This window comes from Lacerta agilis, chromosome 6, assembly GCF_009819535.1.
Source record: "Lacerta agilis isolate rLacAgi1 chromosome 6, rLacAgi1.pri, whole genome shotgun sequence".
NCBI lineage: Eukaryota > Metazoa > Chordata > Lepidosauria > Squamata > Lacertidae > Lacerta > Lacerta agilis.
In genome coordinates, this window is record NC_046317.1 from 55,997,348 (window position 1) to 56,017,242 (window position 19,895).

The 19,895-nt window shown below is 45.1% G+C and overlaps 1 protein-coding gene across 2 annotated transcripts; it reads right to left on the reverse strand.

The window, feature by feature from the left end:
- On the reverse strand, positions 1 to 19,895 carry RAB29 (RAB29, member RAS oncogene family). 2 transcript variants are annotated; one of them, XM_033152849.1, is made up of 6 exons: positions 19,606 to 19,895; positions 19,070 to 19,302; positions 5,786 to 5,857; positions 2,758 to 2,939; positions 1,901 to 2,022; positions 1 to 1,272 (listed from the first exon to the last, which is right to left on the reverse strand). In XM_033152849.1, the coding sequence occupies exons 2-6, from the start codon at positions 19,203 to 19,205 to the stop codon at positions 1,143 to 1,145; spliced, it is 642 nt and encodes a 213-aa protein (XP_033008740.1). In that variant the 5' UTR covers positions 19,206 to 19,302; positions 19,606 to 19,895; the 3' UTR covers positions 1 to 1,142. The 2 variants fall into 2 exon arrangements, with proteins under 2 accessions (XP_033008740.1, XP_033008741.1); XM_033152850.1 differs by having other exon boundaries at positions 19,597 to 19,895.

Sequence of the window (19,895 nt, forward strand, 5' to 3'; positions counted from 1 at the left end):
AAAAAATAGATTAAGAAATTTAAGCACCCTAATACAACTCACCATTTTGAAAAGTTAACCTTCCCGAATTATGAATTTTTAAAAACTGGCAAGTTACAATTTTGTATTTTCTGCAGAAACAAAGTCTATCCGCTATATATTAAAAGGGCAAGAAATGGCTGGTAGCAAAAAGGTACAGGAGAGATTTAATTCTTGCCTTCTGTCCTGCTGTGTTCCCTATTCTGTGTTTACCCCCTCGGTTCACTAAAACCCATCATCGATGTGCTTTCAAGATAGCATTGCATGATGGCTATCTACACCCATATATTACAGCCTCTGAGGGGAAGTAATTTATCAGAATATGAAAGAGGCAAATGAGATCCTACCAGGGAAAGGGCTATAAAAACATAAAAACATTGCTACTGCTCTAATAAGGTGCATCAATGCAAAGCAGTTTACAGCTTTTACCTCCATTCATTGCTGGGCTCACTAATGAAACGGTCACAGGAAAAGGACCTGACAATTGTATCTCCCACATAAAAGCAGGGACAAAAAAGGCCAGAGTCCCTTCTGTTTTTTCCTTCAGCTTAAATGCAGCCATTCTCAGAAAACACACACACAAAAGCAGCAATAGGCTTACAGTATCCCGGCAAATATGGCACCTCAAGAAGGGCTGCGGTAAGAGAGAGTTGTGCAGCTGTGTCACAAGGGGGGGAATAATCACAGCATGTTTCCACAGAGGATACATTAAAGGCAGTCTGCTTCAAAGAGCAAGATTTAGCACGTACGCTGGTTAGACACAGCCAGGTTACCCAGGGCTTTGCTTTCAGAGCTCCTTGTGGCCATTCTTCCTGCTGTGTAATCTTCAATCAACTGTGGTGGAGACTTTCCCACAAGTGCAGGAGGCTGCAGCGAGCAGAACAATCTCCTCCAAGTTAGCCCAACTTGCAATGAGGAATATAGAATGGCAGAAGTGTACCCCAGTGGCCCATAAGCAGGGAAGACTGTGGCTTCCATCAACCTTGCTGGGATGCCTTGGTCTTCTACTGCTGCTTACAGCAATGCCATGAGGCAGTTCAGTACTACTGCTGAAGAAAAGCCAGTATTACGTTTCAAAGGCGCTCTCAACCTCTGATCAGATGCAGAAGCCTAGGGAAGTGCAGCTAGCAGCACCCCCAGTTGGGCGCGGCTGCAGCTTGATTTAGATTGATGTAGTCTCCACGGCCTGAAACAGTGACGTCCGTGTCACCTGACGACGTCAACATCATCATCATCATTTTCTCAATAAGGACTCTAGGAAGAAACAGGATTAGGTTAGAAAGAGAGAACAGACGGCACTCATTCCCCAGCATTCCAGGAACCAAATCACAGGGGAGGACTCTCTGCTGGGGACACTTTCTGTTCAAACCCGACACAATGTGACTGTGGAGTTCTGCATTTACCTCCGAGAAAACATTACCTTGCTGTCAGACGCTGTTTGCAATAAAGTTGTTTCTCTGGCAAGAGGTGGGCTTGCTCAGGATCATGGACCCAAAACAAGTTCTGTCTTTAAAAAAGAAGCATGGCTATGCATAATCTGTGGTGCCTTACCTACAGAGGGTACAAGCTTGTTTCATCTACTAACCTAATCACTTGAGACCAAAGCTCTATAGAGCATCATATCCCAGATCCTGGCCTACAGCCAAAATGGTAGCCGTATCACTGCAAATCACTTAAGTACCTGTGGTGCTGCCTGTCTCACTCCAAACCTAGCTGCAACACTGCATCATAGTGAAAGCATGACTGGATATTTTGGAACTGAGTGAAGTTGGAATTCTCTCTTTAAAGACCTCACCTCTTTTGTCATATGTTATCCACAGGCCCGTTCTTAGGGGCTAATTACCTCTGGAAAAAAAAACATTCAAAAATTCAATTTGCCTACCTCATCGACTCATTTACATTCTTGTTTTCCTTGACAGAGGTTTCAGTCCATCCGGTAAAGCCATTCTCTTTACTGAACCGATCAATTTCTTCTCTGGTCACAGCCCATGGATAAAGGTCACACTGGAAAAGGGAATTTAGGAAAGTGCAAGTTCACCTTTTAGAACAGTCAGGAAGAGGTGTACAATTCGATTTCTGCCTCTGCCACAAATCTGCACATGGCCAGATCTATCCAGCAGATTATAAAGGAAATGCTATAACTATTTGTGCTGCCGCAGTTTGAATTAGCAGGGTAAAATGATGAGACATCTGTGCCTCTTCTGCCACTGAAAAATTTCTTATTACTGTTCCAAATAAACTCCTCAAATTCAAAACAGAGTTTGATAAATGTTCAGATATTTTATATCCTAAGCAGATGTTTCAAATATATTTTTTTCAGGGTCATGAAAGATGCCCACTTGGGAATTTCCTTACTTCCTTAGTGATATCAGGGACAATTTTAGACGGGAGGGGGAATGAAAGAAAGGGGGGGATTCTTCTCCTGCACACTTTTAGCTCTGGCTCTGGGCAGAGTGCAGCCCTCAAGGCCTTCCCCACCCTCCCTTTAAAAACTCTGTGGGGAGATGGAACTGGGTCAGAGAAGGCCAGTGAGGATACACATTCTCCAAGCTCTGTTCCATGCCCCCTTCTTTTTAGGTCCCAACCCTAATTCTCAGCTTCTGACAGTGTTCACTGATGGCATGAGGAAAGCACACATGCACGGCTCTTATCTCCCAGCGCTTTAGGGGAGTTTCAGATGGCTTATAGCCAAAAGAAAAAAGAAAAACAGCTGGAAACACTCTGTCTACGGACACTCACTTTATTAGCCAGCAGCAGACAAGGAACGGGGCTTCCATCCGGCAGCTTCAGCTTGCTGTCCAAATCATACTTCCATTTCTGGCAGCTGGCGAATGTGCCAATACTGGTGACATCAAACATGATCACACAGGCCGATGCCTCTTTGTAATACAGACGAGTCATAGATGTGAAACGTTCTTGACCTGGGGAGGGTCAGCAGTCACAAAATTAAAATGCCTGCTTCTTGAGAGAAATTAAAATGCCTGCTTCTTGAGAGAAAAGCAATGACAAACCTAGACAGCATCTTAAGAAGCAGAGACATCACATTGCTGACAAAGGTCCGTATAGTTAAAGCTATGGTTTTCCCAGGAGTGATGTATGGAAGTGAGAGCTGGACCATAAAGAAGGCTGATTGCCGAAGAACTGATGCTTTTGAATTATGGTGCTGGAGGAGACTCTTGAGAGTCCCATGGACTGCAAGAAGATCACACCTATCCATTCTCAAAGAAATCAGCCCTGAGTGCTCACGGGAAGGACAGATCCTGAAACTGAGGCACCAATATTTTGGCCACCTCATGAGAAGAGAAGACTCCCTGGAAAAGACCCTGATGTTGGGAAAGATGGAGGGCACAAGGAGAAGGGGACGACAGAGGACGAGATGGTTGGACAGTGTTCTCGAAGCTACCAACATGAGTCTGACCAAACTGCGGGAGGCAGTGGAAGGCAGGAGTGCCTGGCGTCCTCTGGTCCATGGGGTAACAAAGTGTCGGACATGACTAAACGACTAAACAACAACAAAGGCAGCGATTCTCAGATTCAGTCCTAGGCAGCTTCCTCCTCTACATTTGCTTGATCCAACATCAAAGGAGTTGCATCTTATTTACTGCCTTCAGGCAAGAACAATGGAAGACTTGACAAAGTGGGATGACTCGTTCTCAGCATGCTCAAACTGTGGTCCTACAGATGTTGCTGAACTACAATCTCCATTATTCCCAAACATAGGCCATGCTGACTGAAGCTGATGGGATTTGTAATCCAACAATCTCTGGAGGGCCACAGGCTACCTACCCCACCCTAAAGCTTTAAGGCACCAATGGATAAGAAGATGAAGCCGCGTTGGATTTACGTATAAGCTAAACAAGCTATAGTTTAGGGCACCACTCTCTTGGGGCCCAAAAAAAAATTAAAGGAAAACTGGATGTACATTTCCAAAATATAAGATAAAAAACAAATAAAATAAAACCTACATACAGCAATAGTGTTTTGTGTTGTGTAGGCTCCTATTTGTTATGAGTAAATGGCTTTAGATACCTATTAGGTCCATACATTACCATTTAGCATATATTCAACACACAAAAAAGCGACAATTTGTTGTTGACAAAGGGCAGCTGGACATATAAAGGGCCCCATTACCTTCAGTAGCTTAGGGCCTCGTCAAACCTAAATATGGCCCTGAGATGAAGGGGACCAAAAGAAACCTGCAAGAACTACCAGGATTCCCCAATGATTCCCTACATCCAAGTTAATCCACAGTTTGGAGTTCACCAATTTCTGTACCGCACCAAAGAAGAAATGTTGTTGCTTTTACTTTTCTGCTTCAGAAAGTCACTTGTGCCTCCCTCCCATTGCAGCTGCCTGGGCCAAACTCAACACACATGTCGGGGTTTGGGTGCTGGAGCTCCTCGTGCACAAACTTGGACTGCTCATGCACGAGGTACCAGTAGCGGGGAAAGCGGCCAGCGTTCCGCGTGCTTTTGAGCACGGGCGCCGGCCAAGTCTCACAATCCGAAGGAAGCTGAGTAAGCCGGGTGATGACTCCGAAGGTGCATGAGTTCTTAATTGCCTTCTTAATAAAATATTGCCTCGAGAACTAGAAGATACCCTGACTCTGAATAGGTAGATCAACTCAAGGAAATTAAAATTTTACCTTAAACCTTTTACTCCCCCTTTTACCCCAAAGAAAGACAGACACCGGTTATATCTTTAGTGGCTTTGGCAGAACCCGCGTAGGCTCGTCCCCTAAGCTAAGTTCTCCTAAGCTCAAAGTCCCTGCGCGCCCAATCTTCCGCGAGGCTAACTAAATAATACTAAAACCGAAATATCTTCCGCAAGCCTAGCCCTAGGCTAAACCTAAAAGAAACCTAACTAAAGCTAAACCGAAGGATCTTCCGCGATCTAACTCTAACTAAAGGAAAACCCATCCAACCCATCCAGCCCGCTCCTAATACCCTTAAACTAAACTTGACTTCAACTAAAACCCAACTAAAGCAAAACGTGAATGAACCTGCCTAAGCGGGGAGCCTCAGCCTTTTATTTAGGAACAAACGTGACATCATGATCAATGCCTAAACCAATAAAATCACTGTTGCTGCCCTCCAAAAAGGCGGGAAGCAAGTTTAACGCTCATTAATAACTTTGAACATGACCGGAACTATAAAATAAAGGCGGATTAATCTCATTGGTGAACCAAACTATTCATTCTTACTTTCGCTTTCACTTTTGCGCGTAGTAATACCAAAAGTAGTTCCCGAAAACCTCATTAAACAATTAAATAAATGTGGATCCTATGGCGGATCCGTGCAACGTATTCCGACACACACACACACACACACACACACAGTGTCATACTGGTAGGCAAAGTAACAAACCCTACACATTGCTGAGTTTTGCTTCCTAATTTTATGGCAGCTGCTTCGACTGCTGAAGAGGCAAGCCACTTTTTAAATGGGTTGTCTCTTTGGCAGTGGAATGACAAAGCAAACAAATACACATGCCTCTTAGTCACCGTTAATTGCAATATCCATCCATCAGCACCATTTTCAAGGCGTTCCCCCAAAATTGCCATTTCTAGACTTACACAGGAAATTGCACAAACTGCATCACTAAAGAGGTGAAACACAACAACACATGGATGAAATTTATACAGCTACTGTGTGGGGAAATTTTCTACCACTTTGTCTTTTTCTATCGATCAAAGATAGTTACAAACAAATCGGGGTGGCGGGGATCCCATCCACCACAAACGAACAAGTGACTTTTCAAAGCTCACCTGCAATATCCCACAGCTGCAGCCTGACTGTCTCGGACTCTGACCACTGTACCACCTTCAGAGCAAAATCCACTGGACAACCATGGAAAGAAAGAAAAAGATAAAACCAGTTAGGGGTTGAGTAAAATCACTGTGCAGTATTGCACCGCATATGAGCACTTCTGCTTCAGGGCTGAGGAATCTTAAAAGAGGATTAAACAAATTCATGGAGGATAAGGTTCTCATGATGGCTATGCTCTGCCTCCATGGTCGGAAGCAGTAATGCATCCGAATACTAGTTGTTGGAAACATCAGGAGTGGGGAGATCTCTTGTGCTTGGGTCCTGCTTGCAGGTTTCCCACAGGGATTTAGTAGGTCAGTGTGAGAACAGGATGCTGGAATAGATGGACTAGATCAGGCATAGGCAAACTCCAGCCCTCCAGATCAGGGGTCAGCAAACTTTTTCAAGCAAGGGGCCGGTCCACTGTCCCTCAGACCTTGTGGGGGGCCAGACTATATTTGGGGGGGGGAAAGAAAAAAGAATAAATTCCTATGCCCCACAATTAACCCAGAGATGCATTTAAAATAAAAGCACACATTCTACTCATGTAAAAACACCAGGCAGGCCCCACAAATAACACAGAGATGCATCTTAAATAAAAGGACACATTCTACTCACATAGAAACATGCTGATTCTTGGGACCGTCCACGGGCTGGATTTAGAAGGAGACTGGGCTGGATCCTGCCCCCGGGACTTAATTTGCCTACCCATGCTCCAGATGTTTGGGACTACAATTCCCGCCATTCCTAGCTAACAGGATCAGTGGTCAGGAATGATGGGAATTGTAGTCCCAAACAACTGAAGGGCCGGATCCAGCAGTCTCTTTTTATGTTCTTATAACTCATATTAAGGTACTACTGACTTGAATTAGACTGCTATGCAACACAGCAGTTGCTTCAACACTGCTGTCTGGATGCTATTCACGTTATTCCTTCCAGCAGATGTTAAGCCCAAGCTATAGCATTTCTTGAGTACTGCTGACCTCAAAGCGTATGTTTATGCTCCAGTAAATCACAGAGAAGTGGTGGAAACAGACAACCATGCAGATGTCACTTTAAAATTCCACCCCATTCCCCCATACAGCTTTAACCACACGGAGAGCAGTCTACAACCATGTGACAAGCCAACCGCTTCTCCAGATTCCTGTGGTCATCTGTTGCTATCCCAAACAACATGATGTGCATGCTCACACATGTAATACGTCCCAAATCCTAGATGATTGCTTCTATGTTCATGGATCCAGAATTATTTCCACCTGAAATATGATAACTAACAGCAAGAGTATATATATAATTTCCCCTTGAGATAGAAGCTTTACATATTTCTCAATAAGTCCTTTTTTAAAAAAAACTCCCATCAGTATACCATGTTGACATTTCACCACCCTGTTGCTGTGAAATGTTTTAACTGTTTTTAATTCTGAATTTTTAATTGTTGCAGCCCACCCCCAGAACCTGTTAGTGAAGGGTGGGAATAAAGTTAATTAAATAATAATAATAATAATAATAATAAATTTATAGATAGAGAGCTGAGAACTCTCTCCTCTTCAGGTACTTTCCCCAACCAGCAAGATGTTCTACCAAGCAGCTCTCCCACCTGTTGGTGGTGCTTCTGAATGGCAGGTTGGTCCACTGCAAATCAACAACCATGCACAGTTTAGAAACTTAGGACGATGCCTTATATTGAGTCAGACCATTGGGTCCTGTCAGATCCGCGTTGCGGTTGCTCACGAGTAACCAGGCATGAGACTCAACTGTCTTTTAACAGTTTATTGGTGCAGACTATTTACAGCGCAGAGAACGTGAAAACATGACCATCCTAGTCACTTGCAGAATCCGGGAGTGTTGTTTTCCGGCTGTGACCCCAACATAAGAATTTAGGCACCCCAAAGTAACGCCTCTCCAGTCTCCTTTTGACCCCTCTGCACAACTGGGGCGACAGAAGTGGTGTGCTCCCCTCAGAGCGAAAATCATGAGGCGTGCTGGGGCTCTCAGCAGCATCTCCAAGCTCTTGCCTCGCCTGGCTGTTTCCAGCTTGCCCCTCCCCACTGGTGGAGGTGCTGCTTTTCCCGCTTGGAAGAGGTTTCACTATTGAGGAGGTGTCGGGGCTCTCGGTACATCGACAAGACCTCCCACCCTGCCGAGGGCAGTTCCCCGACAGGTCCATTTAGCTCAGTATTGTCTACACTGACTGCCAGCGGCTCTCCAACAGGAAATCTTTCCAAGCCCTATCTGGAGATGCTGGGAAACTTCTGCATGCAACACAGATGCTCTATCATTGAGCTACAACCCTTCCTTAAATTTACTTGTGGATGAGGGAGTGAAACCTGTAGGTATTACCCAGACCTGGGGGGGGGGGTGAACTACGGGAGAACTGATGTGACCCAGCTTTGGGTACTGGTACTTGGTGCAGCATCAACATAAGCTTGTAACTGACGCTTGGCCAGAGAGACAACAAGAAAACCTCTGGTGTACTACTGACTTTGGATCCTCTCTGCACAAGCTGATGGTGTCGGAGAAGCCCAGGATGGCTGTTCCAAAGGACTCAATATTCATGGCTGCCATGAGATCTGCAGAGCTGTTTCAATACACCACTGACTCACCTTTATGTAAAAGTTTCAAGAGAATTTTTTTGTCGGGGGGGGGGGGGAATACATCATTGACCCAACACATATGGCAGGGCATACGTTAAATCTGTGTGTGTGAGTTGTATTAACCCTATTTCCCTGTGACCTTTGGGTTGATGGTGGAAGTCCTTCCCTGAAGGGCTGGAGGACTTGTAAAGATTTTCCACCCAAGAGACTAATTAAATTGAAGGGATTCCTGAATTTCCCCAATAAATAGTCCATTTGACAGGTCTGTCCATCCTGCCAAGGCCTCGGTCTCACTGTGGCAACGACAAGATGGAGACAGCTGTCAAAACAATCAACCTCTTCAGCTCAGTGGAACTCAAAAAGGGCTCTTTGGTTGGCTGGAGATAAGTTATGAGAAAACTTTCCGTCTGTCAATTTTATCACTTGCATAATGCATATGCCCTCCCCTGATTTATTTTGAGTCCACCATCTCACCCATTTACAATGAGAAACTGTTTAAGCTGTTGAATTTCTGCCCACTACAGCCGTCAAAGGCACAAGACCCCTGCTCTTCCCCTCAAAGCCAAGTCTCTCTCTCTCTCTCTCTCTCTCTCTATATATATATATATATAATCAGGCTGGCAATTCTACATTCAGTGCAAGCCCAGGCATGGTATTTCAGATGGTTCTGTGTGTGTATGAAGGGATTTAATATTAATAAGTACAGCAATATTATTAGTACTGATCAAGGTAAAGGTAAAGGGACCCCTGACCATTAGGTCCAGTCGTGGACGACTCTGAGGTTGCGGCACTCATCTCGCTCTATAGGCTGAGGGAGCCGGCGTACAGCTTCCGGGTCATGTGGCCAGCATGACTAAGCCGCTTCTGGCTTTCGAACTGCTAGGGTTTAACCCACAGTGCCACCCACTTCCCTAGTACTGATCAAACAGCCACCCAAATAAACCCATTTAAGTGTTTATACCAGAAGCAACCAGAGCAATTAATCACCAATGCCCCACCACAGCTACTACAGTCTTAACATTCCAGACACACACACATACATACAGTATTTCTGCAAAATGCCTACTACCCTGCAGGGTTACAAATACACTACTCTGACTGCGTTCACACAGCACTTTATTCCAGTTTCCCAGTATTTCCCTAACTGTCAATTTTTGCATTACATTTGATCTTTCACACAATGTAAAAGCAACTTCCAGAAATTCACCAGAATATAGAATAGAGCTGGTTCAGTGTTTGTTTCCATGTTATTTGCAAACAATTTTATTCCTGGAAGCAAGTAACACTGAAATGACTACTACATTTCTGAAAGTGGCTTTTACGTTGTGCGAAAACTAAAATATAATGCGGAAAGTAACAGGTAGGGCAATGTCGGGAAACCAGAATTCACACTGCTGTACGAATGCAGCCTCTGTCTCAACCCCTTCTCCCCAGCAATGTTAGCATATTGCAAGACTGATGCAACCTATACTTTCTCAACCACAATAGTACCTCTCCTCCCCACCAAAGGGCTAGGGATATAGTAATGATGGATTCTATTTGCATTAGCATGGTAATTTAATATGCTTACAATTCCAGGGGGAAAACACATCATTTTTTGCATGCAATTAAGCACGGGTGCTGGAGGAGACTCTTGAGAGTCCCATGGTCTGCAAGAAGATCAAACCTATCCGTTCTTAAGGAAATCAGCCCTGAGTGCTCACTAGAAGGACAGATCCTGAAGCTGAGGCTCCAATACTTTGGCCACCTCATGAGAAGAGAAGACTCCCTGGAAAAGACCCTGATGTTGGGAAAGATTGAGGGCACAAGGAGAAGGGGACGACAGAGGACGAGATTGTTGGACAGTGTTCTCGAAGCTACCAACATGAGTCTGACCAAACTGTGGGAGGCAGTGGAAGACAGGAGTGCCTGGCATCCTCTGGTCCATGGGGTCACGAAGAGTCGGACACAACTAAACAACAACCAAGCGCGGGTGGCACTGTGGTCTAAACCCCATAGCATAGGGCTTGCCAATCAGAAGGTCCGTGCGCTACTCTGGTTTGCCAGAAGCGGCTTAGTCATGCTGGCCACATGACCCAGAAGCTGTCTGTGGACAAACGCTGACTCCTCGGCCTATAGAGCAAGATGAGCACCGCAACCCCAGAGTCATCCACGACTGGATGGTCAGGGGTACCTTTACCTTTTAAGCCTGAGTTAGAATTAAGTGTTGTCTTTGCTGCGACCTTTCACTGTTGGGTGGTCATGCTCCTACACAGTCACAGTTACACTGAAATCCTACAACTCCAAAAGTTGAAGCCTTTCCTCACAAGGGAGTTGCTCCAGCCCCCTGATCATTTTGGCTGTTCTTTTCTGCACATTTTCTATTCAATACAAAATCCAGATGTGTCCAGACCTGTACACATGGTATTCCTGAACAGAGTAGGAGGAACTGTTGTGCTCCTTGGGGGTTGTCGCAATAGGTGCCCTTGACACTTGTGCAATCGCAAAATAAGCCAGGTGAGCACTCTTGTGACAAGTCTATAGTATGCTCTCAGGATGAGCTGCAAGTTCATGAATATCTATGTATTATCTATATATATAAAATCCTTCAAGCTGCATGTTTGTTTGTTTTCGCCTTTCTCCGTAACCGCTTGACCAATTGGCATCAGATTTGGACACAACATGCCTTGGCCGTATGGGAAGGATCTTAGGTACTTAGATTGTAAAAATATCACACCTTTCCCAGGTAAATCCATGAATTTGTGCAAAAAAGTGCCCTCCAGGGGACATTAAATAGCACAGCACACAACACCCATTGCCGATCCCTCCTCCTCCCCCTCCTGACGTCACTGCCACCATCCAATCAACAGGCACACCACCCGCAAAAGGCAGCCCGCACGCAAAGACGGAGTTTGGCCTTGGTGGCTTTTAGATGCCGCCTGCAGCAGCTATAGAGAGAAGCCGCACCATAGCCACGCTGCCCGGAAACGTCCCGTCCGCCTTTTGGGAGGGCGGACGGATCTGTAGGAAAGCTAAGCCACCCGCTAACACTGAGATAGCCAGCTGATAGAAGTGGCAGGTACACAGCGAAGCAATGGCAGTGTCAGGCCGGCTGCAAACGTCCCGTCCACCATTTCCGGGTTCGGACGGCCTAACCTGATACTGTACAAACAAATATACTGCCCTCCAACGCACATCAACAACATCAAACCAAGACATACAAACAATTCAAAAAAAGGAATCAGAAAATACAACAATACTAATAATGAGTTATATACACATAAACAATAACGAGCAAGAAAAGAAAACCAAAACAACCTCAACTTCAACGCAAAGACCTATGGTAAGACACCAATTTCTCTTTTATACTGCATCTTCCTTTCCCATTACACTAAAGCAGCCACAGCAACGGGTGGCCGTGTCAGCTAGTAATATTATATAGATACATGAACACACACACACACACACACACAGTTTGAGGACTCTAGCTGAAAAGCAGAATATAAAATCTACCAACAAAATGCATATTTGATGGATCCGAGCCTCTAATAGCAATGCTGGCAAACAGCCCTAATGTTAAAGTAAAATAAGCTGTAAACTTGTATTGCAAATGACTCCTTGTCCAACTCCTCCCCATTGGATCCTCTTAGTTTACCCTGCACTTCAGTGAAGTGTGTTTAAGGAGCAAATTCTGTGAAGCCTTAACCCCCAACAGAAAGAGCAGCCAGAGATAATCATATCATTTTGATTTGGGTCACCCTTATATAAAGGGGGTAGTTTATAAACTAAGGCGGCTGGCCCGGCTAATCCTGCCCTAGTTTGGTTCTGTTCTTTGACTAATGATCTTATAGACTTAAGTGGAACTAAAGAAAAATATCAAAAGGACTTTTATAAACTTCTTCTAAACAGAACTAAAGAAACTAAAGAGAAACATTCAACGTGTTCTTTTAAAATTAGGCAGCTGGTAGAAATGGAATTCTGTTAAAGGACTACTTGCAACATTAACATATTTATTTTCCATCACTTGGCCACATAAGCCTGAATCAGAGACTACTGTGGCTGTTTCCCAGGTCAAATAATAATAATAAAATTGCATTCCAGCCAGTGTGTTAGGACACTTCCCCTCCCCACAGAGCCCAACAGGAACAAAACTAAATTAGACCACAGCTATTATCTAGTTCAGTGGGTCTGAAACACACTGCAAGTTGTGAATCTCTCTCTTTTCTTTCTTTTTTTTAAAAAATGGCAGGCTGCGGTGAAGAAAAAGATGGCAAAGCCTCTCCCCCCTCCCGTCGCTACTGCAACTGATCAAAGTGGGGTGTAAACGAATCCTTTGCAGGCATAAAACTGGGGCCTTTGTACATCAGTTTCTCAGTGGGGTATGGACTTCACTTTAATGACCTCTGACCTACTTATTCATTCAGGATTTTCCAACAGGGAGTTAAAAGGTAATAGGAAATAGTGGGGAAGCTGCACTTACCCATATACTGAAATTCTATCACACCGGGAGGCTGTTTAGCCAGAGATTTGGTGTCTTTCTATAGCTTGTGAACTATTCAGCCAAAGTCCCTGTGAAGCTTTCAGCAGCATCAAACACAGTTTTTAAAGACAAATCTGTTCCATACCCAGGGGCATCTTCTATATGCTGCAGACTAAGGATGCTGAAGGTTGGAATGTGGTTGTGCCAACATCAACTGACCCCAGGATTAAGTAAACAATTGAAGTTGATGCTTGTTCCTTGTACCTTTCCCCTTCTTGACTCCCAGCGGCAAGCTCCATCTCCTCCTTTTTTAAATGATTACTGTTCATTTTCAAAAGTTTTTCCCAGACATACAACAGTGCAGTGTACAATGTATTAATCACTTTTTCTCAATTAAAAAAACCCAACTATACCCAACACTGAACTATAACAATACAGCTTTCACCAATATGAAAGACGAATGGACAGAGGCAATACTTTACACGCTAATAACACCAACTGCTTTACAGACACCAGAAGCAACTCAGGAGAGAAGGTGACTTAGTAATATGTCCTGCCTGCAATAAAACACGTCTCTACCGTATCGGTCTCTACAGTCACAGCAGGAGCTGTGACTCCCCAATGGTTGGCTTTACTCCCAAAGGCTCACTCTTCCACTGTCTCCCAAGACAGACAGATGTCAACAATATGTCCAACCAGAACTGATGGCTGCACAGCCCCTCTCTGACCAGCTACATGATGCAAAATGGGATCCCGAGGCCACATTCACACACACAACTAAAATCTTCAGAGCAATCTGAAGCTGTGGAAACTGTAGCTCTGTGAATAGGGGTCTCGGGGTCTCCTAACAATTATCAGCACTGTTAACAAATGACAGCTCCCAGAATTCTTTGGGGGAAGCCACGACTGTTCAAAGAGGCATCATAGTATTTTTAATGTGCGGCGTGAACATGGCTCAACTGTCTGCAAATGTGTCTCTCTCTCGCTCTCACCCCTCATTTACTTTTAACAAATATTTAAATTTACTGTTATCACTCTTACATAAAAAATATCAAAGTGGTTTGCAACGAAAACGCAGAAAACTCTGCATTCTTAACTGCCTGCATAGGCTTGATGGAATAGGAAAGTTTTCAGCAGGTGTTTAAAAGTTGAAACAGAAGGCGCACCTGCTGACTCAATGTCTCTGCATCAGTGTTTCTGCTATGTGCACACCTTGGACCGCCAGGCTTGTATCGAAAACTGTGTTGATCCTTTCCAGTGGTGTGTGATCTCTATGCAAGCGGCTGCCAGCAAATAACAAATTCAGTATCTATCGAGCAACCCTCACATAGCCTCTGGAAATACTGGAAGGAGGGCAAGGCCAGGGTCATGATGAAACTTCTAATTAACAATGGCTGTAATTTCCTGGAACACCCACCTCAGTTGAACCACAGGGCACGCCCACCACATGTTGAAGTTGGTGCCAAATCGATTGCATCCTCTCCAACACAACCTACTTAGAGTCGCCCTAGCCATGTGACCTAGTTTCTGCAGCATCATGTACCAGTGATAAATCAATTTCAGCATGGTTTCTCTCAGTCTCGCAAGGACCAATTTCAAAAGCAGTGTTAGAAATTCAGATATATAAACTAGGCGGCCAAACGACACCTTAAACCTACAATTCTATGATTCGGTGATCTCAACTACACACAAGTCAAGTTTATTAAATTTGTGAGGTCCATGCCTTTACACAAAATGCCATATAACATTATTAAAAAGATAAACAATAAAATTATTAAATCTATATTGCTTGACTGTAGCTTGCTCTTACAACAATTCACCTGCCCCAGTATGCAAGAAGGAGAAACATACACAGGGGAAATGGAACAGGTATTAACTATGGACTAAGGCAGAGGTTTTTAAACTGTGATTGCCAACCCAGCATCCAGAAATCTCCACATAGTTGCAAATGGACCCGGACCAGTAGCAAAACACACCTGGGGAATTTCAAACACTGTTCAATCTCAACCACACAGCAATCAAGGTATTTCCCACAATGTCATACCCAAGATCTCCCTCCCAGGCTTTGCACAATCTGAGCAATGACCAATAGGTCGCAGACAGTACAGGAGAGCCCAATACGTTACCATGACCCCTTTCAGGCTTTTCGTTAATGCACCAGGTGAGATCCTTAGGAATGGTCCCCATTCTTTACAAAGCTTTACAGAACATCTGAACCTGCATTATTTGTAGCCAATGAAACGGTATATCGCACAGCTCAATGTTGAGCTCCACCTAAAGGTTGGCCAGCTATAAATACCAGTATATCATTTATTTGATGGAGACCCTTGTCCTCTCACTTGCTGCACTTTACCCAGATGATCAAAACTTGGGTGGCACAAAGAAGGGTAGTGGCAGTGTTTTGCCCATTCCTGCCACAATTTCAGAGTTACTCTTAAGAAGGAATTCAAGATCGCTCTAGGTTTTCCCTGGGGTGGCCCTGCTTCATGGACCACCTTCCCACATTTTTTATAGTTTTTAAAGGCATTACTGTTTCCAGTAATTTAAAGCATTCCCCTTCATTGAAAACAACAAAAAATCATGCTAATCAATAGCTACCAATATAAGCAATCAAATCTAGATTTCACAATAGCCCACTTTTTGCCTCTTCTACAGATCACTGCAGGACAGGACTCCTCAGTAGGCTTTGGGGCATTTAGAATCAGAAGGGAAGAGATTTCACAAAGGGTTAAAGCAAGGACTAGCTCAGTAGCATAATTCAATTTACCGTATTTTTCCGTCTATAAGACGCCCGTATGTATAAGATGCCCCTTATTTTGGGGGACTTGGATTTAAGAAAATGGGGGAGAGATTTATCCATGTACCGTATTTTACGCTCCATAAGACACACTTTTTCCCTCCTAAAAAGGAAGGGGAAATCCGTGTGCGCCTTATGGAGCGAAGGCTTTGCTCCCGCAGCCTCCCCCCATTCCCCGCCGTGTTCGGTGGGAGGTGGGGGGAGGCAGCGGCGATGTTGCTGGATCGTGTCAGCACCTCCATTCGCCAAAAGAAGCTTCTTTCGGCGAACAGAGGTGCTGGGCGCGATCCAGCAACATCTCCGCTGCCTCCCCCCACCTCCCGCCGAACGTGGCGGGGGATGGGGGGGAGGCAGTGGGAAGCGAAGGGGATGTTGCTGGATTGTGCTGGCAGCCCCCAGAGGTGGGGGGAGGCATCTGCGATGCCTGCTTTTGGGATCACTGGGCGGCAGAAAGGTTGGTGGAGGATTTCCTCCACCACCCCATGCGCTGCCTGCCGATCCCAAAAGCAGGCTTTTGGGATCGGTGCAAGGCACGGGGTGGTGGTGAAAACATCGGGGATGCTGCTGCTTTCCCCACCACCCTGCGCCTCATGCGCCGATGCCAAAAGCAGGCTCATCCCCGATTGCTTTAAAGGGACATGGGGACGAGGGGAAAAACGGAGCGTTCTCCCCTCGTCCCCATGTCCCTTTAAAGCAAGCAGGGATGAGCCGCTGTGAATGGAGAAGGTGCTCCTCCTCCAGTGCCCCCCTCCCTGTCTTTTAGAGGAGGAAAACCAGGAAAATATTTTTTCCCTGGTTTTCCCCCTTTAAAAAACAGGTGTGTCTTGTGGTCCAGAGCACCTTATGGACCGAAAAATACGGTATAAGATGCCCCCAAATTTTGGACATGATTTTTTAGGGGGGGAAGCCTAGTCTTATACATGGAAAAATACGGTAATTAAAAGCAGCCGTGAGTTCCCAAAATTAAAAACTGCTGTTGGAAACAATGAGAGACTACCAAAGCAATCCTAACCAGTAGATCTGCTGGCTGGAGTGGATGGGGTGGATGTGTCTCTCTGCCAGAAGGGGTGGGGCAAATCTTCATCGGTAGAGTTTTCCCCAGGCGGTAGATCTATCACTGGCAGTGTTTCTGCTGTTTGTAAACCGAAAAACATGGTGCTCCAGGCCAGTGTTAGTGGGCTCCTTGGATCTGATGGATCCAAAGCATCTTCATTCTCCCAAGAGGTCTATCAGACCCATCAACAACACCAGCCAGTTAATAGCTGCCTTCAGGGGCAAGATTTGAAACCAAGATCTACCAGGAATAAAAAAAAAAAGAGTTACACACACACATTAAGCCTGGGCTGCTATGAGTCAGGACAGCAACAGATGGGCGATAGCTCCAATGATGTATACAATTGCTCTGCCCATTCTTTGCAAGCAAGTTCAGAAAAGCCCTTTCCCCAAAACACAAGCTTAGAGTATTTCTTCTGGCCTAAAATATTACGGAATTTCTCTTAACGATTTGATAATTGATCTATGGAGTTCTTTGATGCAAGCCCTATGATTCATGAGAGCTACAAACTTATTACCTTTCCATTCCCTCCTTCCTCCAAGGAACTTGAGGGGGAATAGATGGCTCCCTCCCTTATAAGCAACAACCTTGTGAGGCAGATTAGGCTAAGAGCTGCTAACTATCCCAAAATCACACAATGAATATAATGGCTGGCGTTGGGATTCTGATTTAGAAAAGGGTGGCTCATTGAGAAAGGGCTCCTGCACCTTTAATAATGGTGTTGTAGAGGGATTCTCAGCAGATATAGCTTGTTGTGCAAAGTGAAGGAAGTCCCACCCTAATATTCACTCCAAAAAGTGGCCTCTGTTTCTAGAAACTGGCTCTCGATCTACCACAGAAACACAGGCAGTTCAGAAGACTTTCATACTGAAGCCAAAGGAGACTGGATATCTGTTTTGGCTTTTTTACATCACAATCCTGAGAAATTCACTCAGCACCACCATCCAGGTTTTTAAGCTTACCCCACACACACACACAATTGAAGCCAGCCCAGCCCTTATGCAGAGAACCAGTGTTTCACAATAGTTAGTTTCTCCTATGGAACAAAAAAGCTTGAATGTTGACTGATAGATTGCAATTACTTAAGAACTAGCAACTACAAGATCATTTTTGCTAGCTCTTAGTGCAGACCCAGGTGATTGAGCCCGAGCTTCCACTGCTGCCGCCCACTGTGAACCATTTTACTTTCTTCAGTAATGTGTTATTTTGGATTTGATGTTTTAATGTAGGTCGTGAACTGCTTTGACATTAAAAATATATATATATAAAGTGGTATAGAAATGAAATGAATGAATGAATAAATAAATATATGCATGGCTATGAGTAACTATGGCCATATTTAAACCAGGACATCTCAATGGCGTTTTGCTACCCAGTATGAGGGGGTGGCCCCTTCATGGATCACTGCCTTGTCGTGGCGAAGGGGCTTGAATTACTCAGGGAAGCTATGGACAGGTCAAGATGGACAGGTCATAGTAGAGAGTTTGGACCAAACGTGATCCACCTGGAGTAGGAACTGGCAAGCCACTCCAGTATCCCTGCCAAGAAAACTCCATGGACAAAGACAACAGGCATAAAGAAGGCTGATCGCCGAAGAATTGATGCTTTTGAATTATGGTGCTGGAGGAGACTCTTGAGAGTCCCATGGACTGCAAGAAGATCAAACCTATCCATTCTCAAAGAAATCAGCCCTGAGTGCTCCCTAGAAGGACAGATCCTGAAGTTAAGGCTCCAGTACTTTGGCCACCTCATGAGAAGAGAAGACTCCCTAGAAAAGACCCTGATGTTGGGAAAGATGGAGGGCACAAGGAGAAGGGGACGACAGAGGATGAGATGGTTGGACAGTGTTCTCGAAGCTACTAACATGAGTTTGGCCAAACTGCGAGAGGCAGTGAAGGATAGGCGTGCCTGGCGTGCTCTGGTCCATGGGGTCACGAAGAGTCGGACACGACTGAACGACTGAACAACAGCAACATGAGGGGGTGGGAGGGACTTGGTGTTATTTCAACAGAGGTGCAAACACAAATGAAACACCAAAGAAGGAAGTGAGAAATACACCATCCAAAGAAACAGGAACAAAAATAAAATACAATACCTTTAATTGAACTAACCCCCTACCACTTAAAGAGTATGACAGCTTTTGAGTTCCACAGAGCTTTCCATCTGACGGAATGCAATCAAAAGGCAGGGATTTGCAATACACAACGCTTTTATAGCACTATAACTGTGCTATTAAATATGTTATTAGAGCTCATCATCTACTGGAAATAAGGCTGTTGTTTTTTTCAGGGGCGGCAGCGGCCAGGGAGGGGGAGGAGGCAGGAATCCAAAACAACTCACCTCCCACCGTCGACTTGTAGTGCTTGTTGAAACTATCGTTGGCATATCGCTGGACCAGCGACGTCTTCCCAACTGTGGCATCCCCAATAATCAGCACTTTGAACATGTGGTCGTGATGACCCATGGTTTGCAACATCCAAGTAAACTAAAGGGAGCGCACGTCGCCGTTTTCTCAAGTCTTGGGAGGGGACAGGACAGCAGCCACGTGGAAGGCAAGGACTCCTCACTTTTCCCTAGAAGGCGAAGAAAAAATATCTGTGCTTTCAAAAGCAGCCTCCAAAGCCCAGGCAGGCGATCCAGAGCTTAGCGTTTCTCGGTTTCCCACCCCATCTGGAGTAAGCGATCACCTCCCTCTAAGAAACAGGGATCTTGCGAAGCCAGCGAGCACCAATTGGGGGGGGGGGTTCAGTATGCAACTTTTACGTTTAATTGTCCGCTCCCTCCTGCAGGTCCAGCTCTCGCTGAACGCAGGGAGGCAAGCAAGCAGTGTTTTCAATTATTTGCGCCCAGGACAGGAGAAGACTCACCGGCCCTACCTTACGCGTTTAAAACGCACCAAGCGGATCCCAAAGAGGAATTCTCCACCCGAAGAATAGCGAAACCAAACACACTGTCAGCAGCTGCCGGGCGCTCGCTGGGGAGGAAACCAAATCTGTACACGCCGTTGCACCACAGAAACAAAAAAGTCTTTGCAGGGAAAGCATTTGCATTGCCGTTTGCTTAGAAAGAGGCTTAAGCTCTTGATAGGATCCACATCCCTCAACTAGCGCGCCTCTTGCCGCGGCTTCTGCGCTGCCGAGCCTTTTCCGCATTCTCCTGGCCGTCA